The following is a 23,038-nucleotide window of genomic DNA, read 5'->3' on the forward strand; positions in this document are numbered from 1 at the left end:
TGCTATCCAATAACAATACAAGGGCCAACTCGTGTAACTCGATCAAATCTATGTCAATCATTATAACTATTTATGTTGAAATAACAAAACTGATTTACTTGTAACAACATCGGAATAAATAAATTTCAGAACTGGCTATTTTGCTTTCATAACTTCAGATTTCATGTGATTAAACGAATAATTTTACTACTCGTTCGTAGCTTAGCCGAAATCAATCAATATTTTTTTTTAATTTTGGAACCGTCATATCTACTTTCATGATTAACGTAGACTGACGTCATACTCGAACATAAAAATAGTGTATTTATGAATTTTAGTTCTTCAAGATTCTTATAAAATTGCCTGCCGGTTATTATAATCTCTTTCTTTTCGTTTCTTTCTCCACCACTGTTGACTCACAATTAAAGTTTTTTTTAAGTTTTGTTTAAAAATAAATAACGATAAAAATAAAAAGTACGATATTTGTGACGATTTAATAAACATAATTTTACTGATTAAACGAAATTTCAATTCAAATATGACCCACATTGTTCTTTCCCTTCAACTATGGCTGGTTACCACAGTAGATGAAGATCGAATACTCCAACTTTTTATTGTGTATTTGTCTTTACGGTAGTATAACAGGTCTAAAGCATTTTTTTATTGACAGCGACCGACACACACGATGCAGAGCAAAGCGCACTCGTCGACGGGCAGGGCGGGCGTGCGCGGCGTGCTGGCGCTGGTGCTGGTCGCGTGCCTGGTGGAGTGCGCCACAGGTGACTGACTGCTCACAGGCGATACAGCGAGCGACGCACACGATGCAGAGCAAAGCGCACTCGTCGGCGGGCAGCGCGGGCGTGCGCGGCGTGCTGGCGCTGGTGCTGGTCGCGTGCCTGGTGGAGTGCGCCACAGGTGACTGACTGCTCACAGGCGATACAGCGAGCGACGCACACGATGCAGAGCAAAGCGCACTCGTCGGCGGGCAGCGCGGGCGTGCGCGGCGTGCTGGCGCTGGTGCTGGTCGCGTGCCTGGTTTAGTGCGCCACAGGTGACTGACTGCTCACAGGCGATACAGCGAGCGACACACACGATGCAGAGCAAAGCGCACTCGTCGACGGGCAGCGCGGGCGTGCGCGGCGTGCTGGCGCTGGTGCTGGTCGCGTGCCTGGTGGAGTGCGCCACAGGTGACTGACTGCTCACAGGCGATACAGCGAGCGACACACACGATGCAGAGCAAAGCGCATTCGTCGACGGGCAGCGCGGGCGTGCGCGGCGTGCTGGCGCTGGTGCTGGTCGCGTGCCTGGTGGAGTGCGCCACAGGTGACTGACTGCTCACAGGCGATACAGCGAGCGACGCACACGATGCAGAGCAAAGCGCACTCGTCGACGGGCAGCGCGGGCGTGTGCGGCGTGCTGGCGCTGATCCTGGTCGCGTGCCTGGTGGAGTGCGCCACAGGTGACTGACTGCTCACAGGCGATACAGCGAGCGACGCACTCGATGTACAGTCATCCACGGCGCGCACAGCGGCAGCGCGTCGGTGCGCTGGTAAAGTGCGCCACAGCGTGGCACAGGGCCGATACAGCGTGGCTATCACGGTAGTGTGCAAACATCTTAAGACGTTTATTATTTTCGCAATCGACGTAGACCAAATGTTGCGAGCTTCACTTCGCAAAAAGCTATATAATCGCCTGTGTCTATTCTTATATTTTTAACCTATTTATTGCATTCAACTTCACATAAAATAACTCAATTGGAAAATAAATAAAAAATTGATGATCAGTTTAATAATGAGATGAGATGAGATTATAAAAAAGTAAGGTACTTATCATCCTACTACTACTGCAAACTACTCTTAAAATATAAATAAAATGGAAACTGAGCTGAACATAATAATATGAAAACTACAAAAAAGATTCATTGAAGCGAATATTAAAACACTTATAGTGTGTATGCATAAAATACTAAAATTTAACTTATGGTTTTCCCTTCTCAAATAAATCATGAAGTATTTCAGTAAGTAACATAATATTATTCTCTCTGTTATCTGATGAGTCATTTCACTAACGACGGCTAATTTTGTAAATGTATCGGACATAATAGTCATTGTGTGGATATAAATATGATTATGACGATTTTGTTAAGTTTCTTGAACCATAGCTCCACGTGGACTTTAATTTATATACTATTCATATTTAATTATAAAAACAAACGTTGCAAAATTTAATATTTTTGGACACATGTCAAGCCAATGAAATGCTATTATCTACTTTTTTCTAATTATTCTTGATTTCATGAAACACATGAGCGATTCAATATAGTTCACACTCTCATACACATATTATATTATTTATTATAAGCAGTCACAGTCAGATTGCATCGTCATTTACCGTGAGGCGGAGACAGGCATGTGTTGCGTTGCGTTACATTGACAGTCACTGCGAATATTAACGATGCGGTACAACATTTCTAAGGAAAGAACTTCTCTGAAAGAACGCGACAATATTTATAAATATCATCAGCGCTTGTATTAGAGAGATACAAAGTAAGATTGAAATTTAATCAAGATAAGATAACTTTTCTTTGTTTGACTGACAAGTTACTGATTTAACATAAAGACTAATATTAACTCTAAATTAGATTAAGCATCAGAGTCAATAAATAAACTGTTTATGTTTCTTAAACAGAAACACGCACGTCCTCACTGTTTGTGAGGACGTGTTTCTCGCAAACTTGTGATAGTTGTCGAGTAGTCAACAGTCGAGCAGTCCGCAGACCCCGAGCACACAACTTCGACACTTTCGGTCATTTTTGTGATTCCATAAAATGTTTAGAACTACGTGCTCACACCTACTAGCTTAGCTTAAACTATTTTATTAATATCCCTTGGGAGTCAGACCTAATAACTACTTTGAGAATAGATGATTTTCGCTGAGAAATATACAAAACTTTTGTTAGAGGGAAAGACAATAAACAAGTTGTAACCAGAAGTGTATAAAGCAATTTGAAAACAGTCTAAATAGACTAAAGAACCTGTCTAAGAACACTTAGGTTATCAAGACAAATCTATCTAAAATACCTTGGTTATTTAAATCCGTTCAGCGGTTAGGATGGTATGAGGTAATAAGGAATATTACATACTTACATACACACATACGAGATTCGTGCAAAAAAATAACTCTTCATGCAGTCGGGTAATTACGGTGATACTGTCTTAATCGTGTCGTAAGAGACATAAACTCTTTTAAATTATGTGGATTATTTGTGAATTTTTTGTGTGTAAGTTTTTGATTAGTAAAATTGTCTTCTAACGGTTAAGTTAAAGAGTAATGTAGAGTTGTTTGATGAGAGCGAACATGTCCGTCGCGGCGCAACTAATAGCCGGCGTCGCGTCGCAGACAAGTAATCAGCGAGCGCGCTGTTTGCTGTTTGCCGTCCGCTCGGCACACAGGCGACATCATAAACGCGCCCATCTAGCCGTTACTACTTTATAATATGCGGTGTTACCCACATCCTGCACTAGCCCAAGCCGACCACTTTCCGATGTATACAAATAAAATCATAAAGTTCTGTACGGAACATGGAGGAATATCAAAATACCATCTTAATAAAACTAAAATATCATTTGATGTGAAATTAATTAAACATATAAATTAAAGTTTTATAATTTTATCGATTAGTTTAAGGTACAACATTGGTTAATCTTAAAAAATTTGATTGTTTTACAAGCTGCTAAACACAGGTGTCTTTAGAGAAATACTTGAAGATATAAACTCGTAACTAAATACTAGATAACAATGTTCAAGTGCATACACAAACATTAGCGCGGCGAGCGGCAGTTAGCGGCAGTTAGCGCAGTAATTGAGGCTTTATTAATTAATGAACTAAGGTCGTGCACTTCCTGGTAGTTGTTGTTGGGGCAGGTCCGCGCACGCACGCACAGACTAACACACCTGTTGTGTTACTTATTTTTACGTTTTATATTCATAATCAATATTAATAATATCGAAATTCATATTCTGCCTGCAAAGAAATTTTAAGTAGGTATATGCGTTTTACAAGCTATACAACTTATAAACTTTTTGTCAAAATTTAGTAATTTAGATATTATTAGATTTATATCAGATTTTTGAGTGGCTCTGGATATTAACCCGGTGAAAATCAGCACAAAAGTTTTCAAAACAGGATGTATTTCTGATATTTTTAGTATGTTGTATGGTTCCATTACGGCTATGTTTATCAACTCTCAAAATTATTGAAATCGACCGGCCTACTTACTCCCGGATTCCCTGTTACTAACTTGTATGCTTTCAGGTTTTCGATTTTTTTTACTAGTTTACATTTGTTTATGTAATTAAAGATGATAACAAATCATGAATTATATAATGATTTATTTATTTTGCTATCATCCGCAAAAAGTCGACGAACCCATGCGACAACGTCACCCAGGTCCGACAAAATACTCTCTACGTACGTTTCACCCCGAAACCGGAGCATCTACAGAAGATGTTGACTCTACAACGTGCAATTGCAAAGTAACGCCTGCTTCTATCCAATACAAATCATGAAGTTATATTACCCCTTATTTCATATTTTATTTCTTTTACATTAATTCAAATTAAATTCTGCACTTCCTGTAACAATGATTTTACATATTTATCAATTATTTTGTTGTTTAAAATTTACCTTTACCATGAACTCTTAATAGGTATTTATTTTGTTCTGTAGCTTATACAGCAGATCATACAATTGTCTGTCTGTCCGTCAACTAATAGCAGCTCCCTGTGGCGTTGTATCACTCAAACCATTCCTGCTGCAGTTAATTGATGGTGGTGGGAGTTGCTCTCCACGAGCTATTGCGAGATCACGCGCCTCGACGCGTGGTGTATACAAATATCAATCCCAATGCTTTTTCATTTTTTTATCGAACTGATGTAAAAGAAACATATAAATTATAAAACATGTATCCACATGTTTTTAAAACATTGGTAATTTATTAAATTACTATTATATACTTCAATTTCATGAATTATTTTAAAAGCGTATATATAACCATTCTTCTTATACAATTTTCCGTTGGCTTGCATTACTTTTATATCAATTTAAATTTTTTGTAAGAAACGTTTAACCATTGAAGCGCGAGCGAGACACTATGTCACATCTATGCGTTTAGTAAAGTCTTCCCAGTCGCTCAAGTGGCTCCACTTCGTGCGATCTAACCGTGTTGTCTGTCCACAGAGCAGAGAATTAACAGTAGAGGTAGCAAGCCGGCCAATCTCATACAGAAAGTGAACGGCTGGCGCAGTCAGCGCGGAGGTATGACGTCACGCTTGCACGCCCACGAGCACGACCATGCACGACCACTGCACGTAGTTCCGTAGCGCTGTAGTGCACTTTATTGTTGCAGTGACCACGACAACGGCAGGCCAGCCGGTATAGCTGAATAACTTGTCTTGGTTCAACTGAAATCTTTTCACTTTTTTGCGCAATATAACTCAGTCTTTTAGACAATTTTTAGACCTTTTAGACAATCTTTTAGACCTTATTGGTTCATACAAAATTTTCTAACTGATAAATTAGTTCAGTGTGTTACACAATTTTTTAGTTTACATGTACAGAGAAGGCTTGCTACAAAAGTTTGCAATAATTTTAGTCAAATGAATATTTCAAAGTAGATTACTTAGTAACACAAATATTTTCAACAGAAATAAGTAGATAGCAAAATGCAATTTATTAATAGTTGTCGTGACAAGCACATTTATAATATTTTGAGACATTTAAACATACAAATATACCTATATTTACCTGTTACAATACAAAAAATCAGTATGGATGCTGTGATCTCATGACTTGTAACAAGTAAATACAAAGCGCTGAGCAGATACTCGTAGAGCGTGACTGTGCCGAACACTCGCATGCGCTTCGCTGTAAATATTACATTGTAATATAAAATACACTACGTCTCGAGCGCCAGTTATAATTTGTTGTTTCTCTATTGTACGATTGGCTATAATAAAAATTCAAGCATTTATTTATCATTTATTCTATGAATTTACACAGCAACAGCTATATCTAAATACATCAATCGGATTTTCGATAGATTATTTGGTGTTTATCATATTAATTATGACTCTAAAAATCAAACATACATAGTACATTGAGCAAAAAGTAGCAATAAATCGTTTCGGCGTACGGTCGAATCGTGACATTTTTTCGGGCGGCTATTTTTAAAAACAATTCTCAACATGGTTCCTAAAACGGCAAATCCAATTTTGTAGCACCGTACCGCACGACCGTAGCGCCCCGTAGCATCAGCGTAGCTCGTGCGTAGTCTCGCGTCTCTGAATTTTCAGTACTCTGGGCGAGTTAGGAAATTATCATTCAACAAAATGCAACCAGGCATTTAAAATAGTCAGAGAACTAGTGGCAAAATGTAAACTCTCGTTGACGAACTTTTCGCCTATAACATGTATTATTCGAATGTGAACTTATATGTTTAAATATATATAAATATAACGGGGCATCGACCATATTCTCAATTACATGAAAACCTGATTCTAATATTGTCACAATAATTAACGTAGATTTTGCTAACCGATCAAATAACTCACTCGGCGACAAATATATAATATATATAATAATATAATATAAATATATATGTTTAAATAGGAATCCAAAATTATAATCTACTTGTCTACTAAGTCGTCATGGAAACAATCGATGTCACAGTGCTGAAACTTAATAGAATTCACGGCCGCCGGCTCTCAGACGCACCGTGCATGTCTACAACATGCAGTATAATTGTCGGAAAATCGTGTTTTTCATATAAACAGGAGCTTTGTTCGGTATCGCAGAAGCGGCCCGCTCCCGGCGCCCGGACACTGTCAAGGCTTTACATTATTTTTGAGCTGACTATCACAATAATTAATTCACAATTACGCGCTTTTGTGACATAAATGTATTTTATTATTCCAAAATTCTTCTTTTCACGTATCACGATTATTTCCACGGATATACAAGTTTTAGCGTAGAATATAATAACGCCTAAAATCCTTTCGTATCATCTAAAATATGACTTAACTGCAAAACAAATAGACTCAAAGAGCTGAAACAAATAAAGCATTTCCCTCGCGGCAAAGTGTTGCAATATTCATATTATGATCACAATAAAATGTCCCACACGCAAATCGCTGAGGCGGGCACAAATCCGGTTTGTGCTCGTGTTGTCTTTATAAACTTAATTCCAACTTAAATACAAAGCCACGCGCCACCACCGGCGGAGGATTCAATATGTTATCGTCTGAATAAATTTCATTTGCTTGGAGTTTAAATACGTCTATACTAAACTTAACTGTGTTACTTAACTTAAATATTTGCGTATAGTTAATAATTATAATGCATTTTTTAACTTGTGTCTCTTATAAATGTAGCATAATGTCTTTTATAAATGTATTAATAGAGAAATCGTCTGAACAACTAACGTCTGAAGTAACTAGCGAACGCCCGCAACTTCGTCCGCGAGAATATAGTTTTCACAAATCCCTGAGGAACCATGCATTTTTCCGGGATGAAAAGTAGCCTATGTGTTAATCCAGAGTAAAATCTATTTCCATTTCAAATTTCAACTAAATAGGTTTAGTAGTTGCGCCGTTAAAGAGTAACAAACATCCATACAAACTTTCGCGTTTATAATATTAGTAGGATGAAACTTTTAAAAAGTTGCACTGGAATAAAGCCCTGTTTGCAAATTTAATATTACAAAAGTACAGCATTAAAGTATACATTGTTACGTCATTTCACAATGTTAATTTAAATTAATAATAAAATGTCAAACCAGCAATAGTAAATTACATTATTGCACTAGATGTTATTATGATTAGATGATGCAATGAATGGTTCATCAACCCCAGTTTATTTTTTTATTTGATCTGAAAGTAATGCCTCGAGGTCATCCTTATGAATTGTTTTACACAATATCTTATACACCAGAGATAATAAAGTGTGCGCAGGTGATAATATGTCTCGGATCCCGTGACGTCATAAAATAGCTCTTCTTACCACCATTAGCGACTTAGCTCGCTGTCACTACGGTAAACTTTACTTAGTTGAACTTAAGCTTAACACTTAACTAGTACTCACTTAACCGCCGGAAGTTTCACGCGGTTAAAAGTACGTCAAGCAATTATTGTAGTTTTGACATTGTACAACCAGTATGTGTGTAGTCGAAGGAGTATACGGCGATGTATTATGTAACGAGACTCGGTTGCGTGATGAAACTGCAGCTATAGAGAACAATTGTAATTTAATATGCTATTGAAAACAAAACAACAGCAGAACGGTTCTTTATTTCTTAGATAAGTCACATTAGTCTGGACAATGTCGTCTGACCTTTTATTAATGAATCTTGTATTTACAGCTTTTATTTATTAAAAGAACACAATATGAATTTTAAACTAACTTATCTAAATAACTACACTAACCACAACCACAATTTATTCAGCATGTAATAGATTAAAGTGTAATTTAAATAATATTAAATGGTTGGGTATCAGTTGTGTTACTTTCAACAACGAAGTGATACAAAGAGCGCGGCCGGTGGGCGCGCGCCACTATAAGCCATAAACAGTTGATCGCATCGGGTGCATTAGAGGAGTGTCCACATAATGCACTCATAACCCTCTCATAGCTGTAACTAAGTTGACCTGAGATACTCCGGTAAAGGCAGATGTACACAGATATACGTCATCGTCTTGCATTTATGGAGCCTTGATAAAAGTTAATAAGGAATCTTTTTAAAATCAAAGGGATGATTCAGTTCTCATTACCTCTATTGTACAAAGTGCTAATCTATACTAATATTAAAAAGTAGGCCTAGCAAGCCACCAACGATATGTCTCATGAAGAGAACTAGACAAAACATCGACCAACGGCAGCGGAATAATCTTAAGCCCATTAGGTATCAAGCATGAGGTATTTTCAAAAACTACAAGTCGGATTGTAAAAAATCTTCATATATGTCATAGCCCAACTCGTGAGGAGTACCAGGTAGACCTTACTTAACTGACACCTTAGAGGTATATAAGGCTACATAGTTTTTATGTGCGAGTGAAAGTGTGGGGCTAGTGGAAATACAATAACTAATGATTGCTACAAAGTTTTGACTTTAAATATTCTAGTAAACAAATGGCTAACAATAAAATAAATTAATAAATTATCTCGAATATTTTGAACTTTGTGCGTAATAAGTTTCCTCATTTATCCTCTGAATAGACGATGTAACATCTGAGGCGTGTGACGGCGTTCCCATAGCTTGTAACACCTTCTCCGCCACAAACATCTGCGGGACCTAATACTACTACTTCCGGGCCTGTAAATATAAGAGTTGCATTATCTATATGTATACTAATATTACAAATCTGAAGAGTTTGTTTGTTAGTTTATTTGCTTGAACGCGCTAGTCTCAGGAACTACTTGTTTGATTTGAATTTTTTTTTACTGTTAGATAGCCCATTTATCGAGGAAGGCTGTATAATATTCTTCGTATTCATACGTGAACGGGAACCACGCAGGTGAAATGGCGTGGTGTCAGCTACGTAAGATATTTTCGCCAGAATAAAGGCTCCTAATATTTTACAACTTCTTCATTCTTCTGGGTCGTTTCCGCACTTAGCCATGTGATTGGCCGTTGTGCGTGGATATTTTTTTTTTATTTTACAACTTACACTTCAACGTATTTTATTTTACTTATTTATTTCTTTATTGTCGATTTTTATTTTACGTTTATTCCAGTAAATACATTTAAAGTACATTTTAATTATTTAGTATTTTCTTCAAGTTAGCCCTTTCCTACATTCTCACCTGATGGTAAGTGATAGGTAGGTGTTAACGAACTAAACTATGTTTGCTCTCAGAAATTTCTATAGATTTATTATTTAATTGTTATATTTAATTATTATCTGTACTTATTTATGTATATTTTAAATGGGTGTATAACCTGAAGTAAATAAATTATTATTATTATTATTATTAAACTGTTGAGTTATTTACGAGTACTAATTGTTGATTTATATGTTTGCAATCGCTTTCATTCTACTGCAAAATAAATATCTAAAGCCAGTCTCAAGAAATTGTGATTGTTTCTTCATTCCTTTAGCTTTATTGATTAGATAACAAATAGTTAGTTATCAGCTTTTTTATCTATCATCAGGTTTTCGATAAAAAAGCATTGTAATAATATTGATGTTATTATCTTAAAACACTCCTTAGTGACAAATAACGTGTAATAGTAACAACGATTGCTTTCATTGCAGGTTCCTGTTTAAGTTACGGGCACTCCTGCTGGGGAGGTGAGTACACACACATATATACAGAAAACTTTGAATTTTGTCAAATTAATTGTAGTAGTGTAACTGTTTTTGAGCTCGTGAGGGGATGCATTACCGCCAAACATCGCTGTGCTTCGAGATAATATATAAGAATATTGTTCACGGTTTCCGGTGAAAATAAGTCAAAACTAGTCGAATCGACGTTATAAAGTTTTCTTTAAACTAACGGGCGCCCGTTACTTTGACCAAAGGAAAATCGGGGTGTTTTTTAAACAATACACTAATCACTATCTAGCCCTAAAATAAGCATAGTTTGTGCTAAAGTAAGCATAGCGTTGTCGAACCCACGAGCGTGGATGCAGTCGTAAGTGTTACAAATGTTCTTGTTCAAGTTGCAATTACAGTGATACCAAAACTTGTATGAGCTATAGGCTGTAACGTATTGTATGGATGTTCTATAGGCTGTATAATATTTGTCACGTACTAGGGTTCGTGGATTTGGAATGAAACACCTGGTGACTCGTATGAGACTTTATTCCACTCTTTAATCCGAGTTCCAATACACACTTCTAAACGTAAGCCGTAGCAGCCGAGTCCACTATTGTCCACTTATATCGCTGGTACTTCGTTCCGAAGTTACATTGCCCCGTTCGTCGTGTCCGGCGCGTATGTCACAATGATTCTAAATCGTTCTGAGAATGAATTCACGCGTGTTATTTATTCCACGAATCTGAACAAAAAAACAATAACAAAAGATTGTTATCTAAAACTATAAACAACTAGATATGGTCGAACGTTTGTAAACCTTATGACTAATAATATGGTCCTCTGTATTAGTATAGTATGGATGTTCTTTATGCTTTAACGTTATACAAATATGAGTCAAAGATATCAATAACTTCACGTTTACGTTACGTAGGCTAGTGCTATGCTTCTGAGTACAAAGAACCAGCGCTTGCGTTAGCCGCACATACCGCTTGTTATGAAGGAAAGTTTGCAATAGGGAAAATGTAGCAGATTTCAAGGGTCCAAGACCCTCAACCTCGGCCAACGGCTAAAACTCAATCGATAGAACGTCAGAGTATGCCCGACTAGTATCGAATCCACACGAGACCCTTAGTCATGAGCTGGTTCTTGAAACGCGGCACGATCCAAACTGATCAGTTTGTTGTAAGCGTGTTTTGTTTTATATTTTCTGGGCATAACATGAAAAATCATGTCTCCAGTCGCCAGTCACTTGAGTTGGCCGCAATTCCTCGAAAAACATGTTGAAGACTTTTTAAACAGAACTTTAAAAGGTCTCGCAAAGGCTCGAAACTGAGGGTTTGTGTCTTGTGAAATAATTTCTCGTCATATCGTATAAAATGACAAAAAAATATATTTTTAACAGTACAGACAGAAGAGGATCTGGACGCTTGAATTCTGCCTTTCAAAACCATCGTGGTACAAACTGCATGCATGGCTACTTGCGGTAGGAGCATGAGCTGCCGCCTGACACACTTCATATCAAATCAAAATCAAATCAAATTAAAATTCATTTATTTCACGTAGCTTCAATTTACAAGCACTTTTGACACGTCAGTTGACTATTTGTAAAGATTCTACCACCGGTTTGGAAGGCAGGTTCTGCTGAGAAGATGCCGGCAAGAAACTCAACAGTTGCTCTTTTGAAAACAATGATACAATGAGGCATGTCTGGCTATTGCAAGCCGTTTTCTATAGAAGGTTCATAGCTCCAGTAATAACATCGCAGTGGTCAAATTAATAGAAAATATTCGCAGTAATATTTAGCTTCAAGAATACATTGAACGGCATCCAATCTGCCCCTGCCTACCCACTACTACCTACCCGCCGCGGCCCACATACAGATACGGTAGCGCAAAAGATACTTTACTTACAAGTTAATAAAAATACAAAATTGCATCAACTTACTAGAAAAATCTTTCCATATTAGACGATATTAGATGAAAATAAAAATGATAATTTAGAATTAAACTTGAATATTATCTGTTAAACAATACGCGATGTAAAGCCTACATTTATTGTTATATAACGGGGATTTCTGGGTATTAGAGGACTTAAGCATAAGATACAATACTTACTTACAATACTTCATTCGGAAAAGTTCATTCGGACGCGTTGTTTCTGTGCTTTCAGTAACATTATTTTCCTGCTCGCTCCTGGCATTTGTGCCAAAACCCGTTTTGTTATTTCGAAGGTTTCAAACATAGGGAAATATATGGATTACAAAGGGAAAATTTATAAATCCCTGATTACATTAGCACTTCAAATGTACCTTCGCATAATTATAACATTAAAACTTTTAACGGATCTCGACGGGATGCGGTTGTACATTTTTGAAATTAGATAATAAAATAAGACACTTACTATTAGAAATAACGCGTAAAAACAGGCGCTTCTTAATTTTTTAAACCTTTGCAATAATAATTGACTTTTGTAACGGTGCCGGTGTCTATCACGTGCTAATGAACATTACCGATGCCGACTTACATAGTAAGCTACCCAGTAGGCTAATTCATTAACTTTGACGTATGTTAGTTGATATACACGAAATTGAGATTCTACGTAACAAATATCATCCTCATACTTACGAGTACGAGGATGATATTTGTTACGTAGCACGAAATTCGAGGCCACCACTAGACCAATGAGGCAGTTGAAATAAAAATCTATACACTATAATAACTATAATGTAGTTTTGCAGTAAAACAAACGATTAGGCTGTGATAGTGTATGACTATGTCAACAATGGATAATCATACCTATAACAGTTATAACAACTGGGACACTTTACGGCCATGCCAAGGCAAACACGAAAAGAAGGCTACCTATACTTTAGAGAACCTTTCAAGGAACCTAATGATGAAGAAACCTGATACAACTTTCAAAAGGCTCAAGAGACCCAGCACCACAAGATGTCATGAAATAGACACTACATTATTATATTTGGGCAAATCACTGGATTTTGCACCAAACACGCCTTAATTCAAATACTTAAAATCCCGCTGAATGTCTCACGAAAGATTGCAGGAATAATTGAGAGACTAAATAAAAAAAAATACTTTAGAGAAAAAAGAAATTCTTAAATTGAAGTTTCCCTACAAACCATTAACGAAAATACCCGTTGTAACTCGACCCAGGACTGAACCCCAGACAATTAGCGCCGCGGCTAAGCAGATTAACCTCCAAACCATCGTAATAATGTCAATATAGTGATAAATTGGACATGATTCAGTGCTCATGTTATCGTGTCTGTGGACGGTGTAAGCCTGCGTTATCGTTAATGAGCTATCATTGGCCGTTATCTGTGCGTATCGCGGCGCGGGCGCGGGCGCGCTAATCCGACTCGCATCATTATTAAACTATAATATACTGCGTCACTCTTGTACCCGACATTGCCGGGAGGAGGATAATGATTTATACAAGATTTTGTCAAGACAAAACATCTGTCCTGGATCACGAAAGAAAAGAAATACCACCATATTGTAATCAGATCACCATGAATGCGTAGTTTTGATGTCTGCTTGTGCGACATTCGGAGAAGTGTTAGGCTTATTGTTCGCCAACCACCATTGGCAAAAATTTATTATACTAAAAAAATGCAATGTGTCAATTTTTCTGAGGCCCCATCCAATGAACTCAACACGGACCTCAGATGGTATAGTTACCCCGCTGGTTGTGTTCTAGGCTGGCGGCTATAGTTGCCGATGACCTTTAGGCTTACCATCTACCTCAAGCTTATGGATACAAGGCAGCTCTTTGTAATAATAATAATAATAATAATAATTTATTTATTTATTAGAAAGCAGGTTTACAAAGATTACTTAAATATAATAAGACCCTGATACTCTCTACCATAATAATTTGGTGTATGAAAAATTTAAATAGACTATGTATAATCCTAATTTAAAAGCAAACAAATAAAAAAAGAAAACATATGTAATAGCTTATACAATTTAACATTTTAAGATTCAATGATTATGACAAATGTAACTCAAAACTACTGTGACAGATAAAATAAAATAATAGTCATAATATATACTGTCAAAATTATTAAACCTTGTTAAATTGAGTGCAAAGTCAAGTAATTATTACCAGTGAAATGTTAAAATGTCAATTAAAATTATGTCAAACACACATGTCAATTAAAATTATGTCAAAATATTTATCATACGTCAAAAAAAAAAAAAAAAAAGAATATCATTAAAATTTGTAATTTAAATACTCATTTAAGTTATAGAAACATTTATCCATAAGCATTTTAGAAACCTTACTCTTGAAACTATTTACATTGTCAATCTTATAGATATCTGGTAGTTTGTTATATATTGAAATTGCACTACAATGTACACTCTTAGCGAACATGTCAAGCCTTTTTGGTGGCATTATTAGCTTATCTTTTCTTCTTCGCCTGACATCACTTAACTCATTGTAACTTTTAAAATATTTAGGATATCTTTTAGCTAGTAATAATATTTCTAATATATACAAACAAGGCAGAGGGAGAACATTGAACCTTTTAAACAAAGGTCTACATGAGTCAAGCGTGTGCAAGCCACATAAGGCCCTCAAACAAGCCTTTTGCTTAACGAACACAGTGTTTATAAATACGGAGTTTCCCCATAAGATGATTCCATACCTTAGCAGTGAAGAAACATATCCATTATATGCCAACAAAGCTGTTTTGTAACTGTAGGATGTTTCTTGCACACGGTGGCCTGTGTTGATAGGCCATTGCCACTTACCATCAACACACACATGATGTTGGGACACATGCTGGGTATGGCTGGTCTATTAGGTATACTCGTAACTATAAAATGCAGCTAAGTCTAAATTCTTGATCCGAAGAATTACCTTGTATATTTTCCGAAAAAAAGTCAAGTTTTTAATGGTTCGCTGGCATTTTTTTTAAGTCTGCTAAGTCATTTAACTTATTGATAGCTTGTAGTCTTAAAAACACAACCATGTACTGCATGTTTACTGAAATTTAGCAGTAACAGTTAAAACGTAAATAAATAAGTTGTCGTTTTATGTCGATGAAAACTAATATCCCACAGCAATGAAAGTACAATAATATAGATATGGAATGCACGGCTCGAGGCACGTAATTAGCATGTGCGAGTAGCGGCAGCGTGGAAGGCGGCAGGTGGTGATAAGTATCGTAGTGCCGCTTACTGCCGCCCGCCATCAATCTGCTGCTGACTGCCGCTGCCCGCTGCCCGCTACTTGCTGCTCATCAGCGGATATTAAATTGCATTTAATATTTATTTCCATTTCTATGTTCTCCGCTTTCTGATTATTTTATAGAAATCAACCCAGAAGAGCCCACCTGACTCTACACTCATCGAGTAGTCGATGAACCATTTCGTTGGTTTCAGATCATACATAGGGTTCATGAAACTAAGCAGCTAAAACTACAAAACAAAATCGAAAATTATACAATACCAGTTTTTACTTATGTTTTAAACTGTAACCTTTTAAAATGTCAAATTCTCATTAATCTAATTGCGTTATGGAAAAATGTGACGGAAACCGTTTAATAAATTGTAATAAAATGAACAGACTAATGACTTTGTAATACCGGCGGGTATCACGGGGTAAGCCGAGGAGCCAAACTGGCGGGCAGGTAATTAAACATGCGTACACGTCGCCGCGGCGCGCTAATCCCGCGCTAATGAAGTTAGACGTCCGACATTCATTTACGGCGACGAAGTCTTCGAGCGATGTTTTATACGCACTTGCGTACGCATCGTCCTGAGCTTGTCGCCCTGTAGGGCCTGACCTCTCGCCGTATAGGATTTGGTGCTTAGATCCACCTCGCTGTTCTATTGTGAGTTGGCGAGCATAGGGTTTTTTTAGCGTGGGCTAGTAAATAATGTTTTAGTTTTAAACTACATTTTTTCGTTTTGACTATGAAATCCACTCGAAAATGTATAATTAAATTTTATCGTACAAGACCTATCTTATTTTTTTAAGCACAGGGTTTGTAAAGCGAGAATTATTGACCTCTGCGCACATCTCTTCGACAAGCGTAACAGAGATACACCAGTCCTGGATTAGCCTATAAGCTATATAAGCAATCGCTTAGGGCACCCTCTACTTCTAGTGACAACTGAGAAGAAACAAACACACAAATTTTAAAGCAATTTCAAAATCCGCGCATTTACATAGACATCGATTGATATATATTCTGTGTTGTATTGTAGTTCACATAAGGGTAGGGGGACCGGTATAGGGTACGGTTGCTTAGAGCATCGAATTACCATAATCCGGCACTGATAGTAGGGGAGCCCGGGATGCTAAATTTGCAGTTACTAAAGCGTCATTGGGACCGATTGCATTTGGTAAATGATAGGAATAATAAATGGTTATTTACTTATTTCGCTTTTAGCGGTTAAAAAAAACTACATACTTTAAAAGCAATTTTTGTTACTTGAACTTACTGAAATTGTCAGAAAATTTTAGCAATTAATGTAGAGATTATTTCCTTCAAAATAAGTAAAAAAATAATCGCGGTCGTAACCCGAGAACTAAAATAAGTTTTTTATTTTATAACTTTGGGACCCTCTCATTCCATTACATTACGCTCAAATCACTAGATTTTCGAAATGCACACCTTTTAGTAGTTGAATAACCTACTATATTCTTATCTGACGTTCTGGTTGAGTATTTTTGAAGTTAGTTTTTTTTTTGGTTGCCATAAACGTACCCACCAAATATTAAGGACTCACACTTGATGGAGGTACTCTACAACGTGCAAGGTATAGTCCCTTATGTTTATCTGCCACGCTCGAGTAACTGCAAAATTCCCCTCTTCGGCTTCCCTACTATGAAAACACTTCGCTAAAAACCCGAGACTTATAATAGATATTAAAATGTGTACGTAATTACGCCGGCAACTATGCCCTTCAGACCGAAGCGCAGCTATATTGTTAAATAGGCGTAGTGGTAGTACTTCCCTGGATGAGCTCAGTCACAAGCTCTACCACACCAAATGTAAATCATCTCCTGGTTGCAGCGCACGGCAAGCGGTCGGGCAAGCCTCCCGCGACGGCGCCGGACTGGTACCTCACCAGGATCCTGAGACGCATGGTCGCCAACAGCGAACTGGTAAGCATCGTCGTCATCAACCCATATTCGGCTCACTGCTGAGCTCAAGTCTCCTCTCAGAATGAGAGGGGTTAGGCCAATAGTCCTCCACGCTGGCCCAATGCGGATTGGCAGAGTTCACACACGCAGAGAATTAAGATAATTCTCTGGTATGCAGGTTTCCTCACGATGTTTTCCTTCACCGATTGAGACACGTGATATTCAATTTCTTAAAATGCACACAACTGAAAAGTTGGAGGTGCTTGCCCCGGATCGGATTCGAACCCACACCCTCCGGAATCGGAGGCAGAGGTCATATCCACTGGGCTATCACGGCTCATGTAAAGTAAGTAAGTACTGGTAAGCATACCTATATGTAAACTTGAATTAATACGGAATTGAAACGAAACCTATCTACCAATTATACATTTATTCTGACAAGATGGCGAAATATGAAATTGAATCTAGTTACAATAAGAGAAAATATCTATGAGTAAAAAAAATCTTTTGATTAGCTTTCTAAGTCTCCTTCTCTGCAAAGCTCTTTTGGTTCAATCACTCTGCTATTAGAATACAATATATTTTTATAATATCCAAAAATATCTTGTTAATTTACTAATATTGTTTAGAAAATAGTGGTTTTCATATAATGTAGTAATTCAGTGAGCGATGTTTCTTTATTTTCACAGAACCGCGCAAAACAACTCGCCAGTCAAAATGAAGACGCCATCTACCGGGTGGAAGAGGACACGCCTGCGACAAACAGGTTGATGTGAGTATTCCGTGGTTCTTACGTAATATTATAACATCTAGCGTAACGATTGGAAAGTCACTCGACAGATGGCGCTACTTCTAAAATTCGAAAACTTGCAATAGATGGCGACAGCTATAATATGACTTTACGATTAATTTAACTACGAGTAAAGTCCTTTTCATAAGTCCCCCAGACGCGGCGCTAATATCATATTAGCATACATCGTCATTTGGTGATGCGGGTCATATTGTCATTTGTATAAGGCAATGTCAATTTTTTCAACCTCGGGACTTCTTCCATGAAAAGGACTCTGCCTACTCCAATTTTTTAAAATTGTTTTTTGTTTTTTCAGGAGTGATAGTGAAGAAGCACCTCTGGAGCCATCTTCAAAGGGTCTCGAAGCAAAGCCAATGATAGACGACGACGTTCTTTCCAAAATGAAGCTATGGCAAATCATGGTGAAATATTGTTGCTTATAATTTGTTAATGAGATTTCGGAGTAAACATGCTGCTTATAAAGTTATTAATCACTTTTATCAAACTCGTAGTTTGTTCTAGTACAATCTATATCTATATTAATATTATTAAAACTGTGGAGTTTTTTGTTTGAACGCGCTAATCTCAGAAATTACTGGTCCGATTTGAAAAATTCTTTCAGTGTTAGATAGCATATATCGAAGATGGCTATTATCCCTGTGTTCATGCGTGAACGGGAAACTCGCAGGTGAAACCTCGTGGTGTCAGCTAGTACAATATATTTTTACAATGCGCCTTTTCCTTGTTGCTACCCTGATTACGTCTACCACGAAATGCCCCAAAATCTCCAACACAGCAAAAACACAAGGGAATTAAAACTATGAGCTACCTATATACCTATAAAGTGTTCATATAGTTTCTTGGCCGTACTTCTTGTTTTAGCAAATGTCATGAAGTCATGAAACATGTCTTCTCGTAACATACTTGTGCTTCGTATTGCAGAGAGCAGCATCCGACGAGAAGTAAGCACCTCATGATCTCCTCCGCTGAACTCGACATAACCGATTCCTCTGAAGCAACTCTCCGCCGGTCAGCTGCAAGGCTGGGTTGCAGTTGACCCTGTAATATATAGGATAAGTCTGTGCCATCGCTGACAACTTCACTATACATATGATAATACTGACTTTATCTCCGCATTCTATTGTATTATATTTAAATATATGATATTTGTTGATTCTTTGTTTCTCATTGTTATATTAAAAGATAAAAAGAAAATATTTTGCTTTTAGAACCTGTGCTATTCCGTAACTTTTTTTTATTTGTCAGTTGAAAATCATGTCCATCGCTCTCTGTCTACAGTATTGTGTTAGAGAGAGATAAATAGATATTCGAAAATCACACAGTTGAGTTTTAAATACACAGATTAGTGCTATTGATGTCGCAAAATATTTTCAAAAAAAACGAAATCCTTTGAAAGTGTACCTACGCACATAATGGCAGGATTGATTAATTATATCTACTTAATAGTTATTTACTTTGCCTTAATGTAGATGTAATGATTACATAGACCGAACAGAAGTAATACAATTTTGATTGTGAATACGCACGTTCTAAAGCAATTCAAACTTTACACGCTGTTTATCGTATAGTTTGTATTATTTTAAATTGTATACGAAAGTTAAGAACACTTTATTTTTCTTAATTTAGTGTGTATACTGTAAATTAACTTCATATTAGATTAATTAATATTAAATATAGATCCCTTGTTGAACCTAGTGGAATATGATGTCTAACTTATACACAATGAAGGTTGCACATCTGAGAAATAAAAATAGCCTAAAATATATAAGGCGTATCGGGCTGTTTTGATTTCATATTTCTCAAATATTAGATAATAATCTTGATGATGTTTGTTGGTTAATTATTCAACTGCAAATCACTGCAATTGTATTGAAATTGACAATACAATAATAAAAGTAGAATCTCATGAACGCACGAGATGGATTCGGCCCGGAGTAATTGGTTGTGTGTCACCTCCGAACCGGAGAGCTCGTCTTTGATCCCAATCTTTATCATTAACATCTGAATGTTATAGAGACTGATCATTATAGAGTCGATCATTATCAAAAGCCCGCCAATCTGCATTGAAGCAGGGTAGGTCTAAAGTCCACATTATTAGACGTTAACTCAAGAACACATGAGTACCTAGAGTGGTGTATTACCATTTATAAAAAAAAAACATCTTAACTTGCTTGAAGTTCAAGTTTTATATTGAAGAATGTCTAATAATATGGGCCAAAGCAACAAATACTAGGCTCTCATAGAGGTGCACTCTGCAGAGGGCCATTACAAAAAAGATGATGATGTTTATGATCATCATGATGAATAACAATTCAATTCTATACCGATATCGAATAGTTTCAGCGTCCTTGAAAAAAACTTTAGTATTAGCGAGTAGCGAGCGGGCGCATTAACTCGCACGGCGGAGTGCGAGTGCGGGCGGCGGCGCATAAAGGTGGGTGTACACTAAAAGCTTTGTAGCGACCGCGTGCCCCGAGGGTAAAGGTAGTGTTAATTGCGGCCACTCGCCGATATCACGATGACTTAAACCATAAGCGACAGCGATTTATTAATTTGTAACAATAGTTATAAAATGATTATACTTGTATGCATTTAAATGAAGGCTTCCCTTGAGCTTAGGTACAATTTTCTATCAAACTTAGATAAATAATATTCAAAATTGTACACGCTTTTATACAGCTTATATTTTGAATATGTTCCACTGCAACGTTATAACCGCAACCAGATTAATATACTTTTTAAATCTGACCAGGTTTGTTGCTGGCTTGGGGAATGCCCAACGGGCCTACAGCGTCGGCTCAGGGAACCCAGGTATACCCCCATATAAAAGTATATAGAGATGATAATGTGATGTCTAAATATCTAAAGGATCTGGTTAAATAATTAGCTTATTAAAAGTATGTTTCTTGAAAACTAGTCTACACTAGTTTTGTGGTGTGGCCCCGGTTACGGTAAGGTAACCTTCTTCCAAAGGTATACCGCTAAACGAATAAGCTTTTCAGTATGATGCTACGTTCAAAACGGCCCGCGTCGTACCGTGTACTTTCACATAATGTCAGGCGAGGTTCACATTACAGACGTAAATAACTTTAAATAGTTAAAAAAACTAAAAAACACGCTTTTAGCACGCACAAAAAATTACAAATATCGCATTTAACTCACGTAGCTATTTTTTTCGTATTCCTAACAGCAAACCCTTTCATTTGATATCCATATCATGGGGGTGGATTTCAAACAGCCAGTCTGCCATCTTAGGTAGGCAGCCGTATTCGATTTGTAATGACGTTTCTTAGCTAGTCATGTATTATCATCAGAACTCAGAGCGTGTGCAAAATTTCAACCTAATCGAAGACCGGGAAGTGGATCAAATTAACGTTCCAAGATTTTCTTACATACATAGTGAAGCTAATATAAAGCGTGTAAAAAGAAAACTGTCCAAGGCACGTGCGAAAGATGTAACAAAGCGAGCCGCTCATGTCTTGCACGCCCCATTAGCGCGGGCCGCCATAAGGTAAGAAGCCCTATTCGGCCCTACTCTGCGGATAATCGTGCGGGTCCGCTGGCCCGTGATAATACTTGTTTATTTTTTTAATTTGTATAAAATACACTACACATTTCCATACCTACCAAGTAGCCAACATCAAAGAAATAGACACAACAAACAGCCGTCTTAGGACAACAGTCAGCGTGTGGACCGTGGAGTCTGTCAGCAGATGATGATGATGACACAGTCAATCATGTACAAGAGATGTGCGAGTAAACTGAACATAAGCTCTGACATTTAAATACGTACAAGCTGAATTATTCACTCGATGTCTTTTTAACCGACTTCAAGGAAAGGATCTCAATTCGACGCGTATGTTTTATTTATTAATTTTAAGTTTTAATTTGATTACATTTTTTTAATTGACCAGCGGTAAAAATAAATATGTAAATATACAAACTGTTGACTTAAGCCGGCAGCTTTGGACAACAGCTTCCTGACAGAAAATACCTCCAAGTTTAATTAAAACTAAAGCGTTGGCTGCATTAGAATTCAAAAAAATTAAACGGATTTCTTAAAAAACACAAAAAGAAATAAATGGAAATAATTAAAGCCCGCCCGCCCGCCGAGGTCCAAATCAATCAAAAACAAAATGCATTACTACGAGAAACACAACACGAGGAAACCCCTACCATCGCTCGATTCTACACCGGCATTTCGATATCGTGAAAAATACTATTTGTAGCAAACATTAATAAAACTAATTTACTTTGTATTCAGATACTTGTTGCTATTTTACAAAACATTCACAAACAAAAACATTCCGCTTCATGAACCATGAACTGCTATCACATTAATATTATAAAGGCGAAAGTTTGTATATGTGTGTGTGTGTATGTAAGTATGTTTGTTCCTCCTTTGTGCTGCGGCTACTGAAGCGATTTGGCTGAAATTTGGAATTGATTTTCACTCCGGAAAATCCATGGTTCCTGCAAGATTTGTGAAAAACTGAATTCCACGCGGACGAAGTCGCGGGCGTCCGCTAGTATATAGGTTATACAAGGGTTTCGTCCGCGTTAATATGAATATGATTTTTGAATCTTTCGTCTTAGCGGAAGATCTTCTGATTTCCATACCTCTTTCGTGTTTTATTTAACAATCTATCATAAAATCTGTAGTCCGCTATCGATGTTAACATAATATTATACATAATAAAACTCAAACCTAACTATTTTATGTGCAAAACGGTTCGAAAAGCAGGTTCTGCTGAGAAGAACCGGCAAGAAACTCAACAGTTGCTCTTTTTGAAAAAAAAATAATCATACAGT

The 23,038-nt window shown here is 37.1% G+C and overlaps 1 protein-coding gene across 2 annotated transcripts; it reads left to right on the forward strand.

The window, feature by feature from the left end:
• Positions 1 to 664: 664 nt before the first annotated feature.
• On the forward strand, positions 665 to 19,976 carry LOC112043528 (neuropeptide CCHamide-1). Of its 2 annotated transcripts, none has more exons than XM_052883907.1 (6): positions 665 to 758; positions 10,291 to 10,326; positions 17,345 to 17,436; positions 18,105 to 18,187; positions 18,522 to 18,627; positions 19,148 to 19,976. In XM_052883907.1, exons 1-6 carry the CDS (start codon positions 665 to 667, stop codon positions 19,169 to 19,171), a joined length of 435 nt encoding a protein of 144 aa, XP_052739867.1. In that variant the 3' UTR covers positions 19,172 to 19,976. The 2 variants fall into 2 exon arrangements, with proteins under 2 accessions (XP_052739867.1, XP_023934759.2); XM_024078991.2 differs by lacking the exon at positions 665 to 758 and adding an exon at positions 1,312 to 1,438.
• The last annotated feature ends 3,062 nt before the right edge of the window (positions 19,977 to 23,038 follow it).

This window comes from Bicyclus anynana, chromosome 10 (assembly GCF_947172395.1).
Source record: "Bicyclus anynana chromosome 10, ilBicAnyn1.1, whole genome shotgun sequence".
Lineage (NCBI taxonomy): Eukaryota > Metazoa > Arthropoda > Insecta > Lepidoptera > Nymphalidae > Bicyclus > Bicyclus anynana.

Bases quoted from the DNA above. Each gene is read 5' to 3' on its own strand.
- LOC112043528 (XM_052883907.1), top strand. From the start codon at position 665: ATGCAGAGCAAAGCGCACTCGTCGACGGGCAGGGCGGGCGTGCGCGGC. The intron at 759-10,290 runs GTGACTGACTGC...CTTTCATTGCAG, and splicing joins CCTGGTGGAGTGCGCCACAG to GTTCCTGTTTAAGTTACGGG. The intron at 10,327-17,344 runs GTGAGTACACAC...TCCTGGTTGCAG, and splicing joins CGGGCACTCCTGCTGGGGAG to CGCACGGCAAGCGGTCGGGC.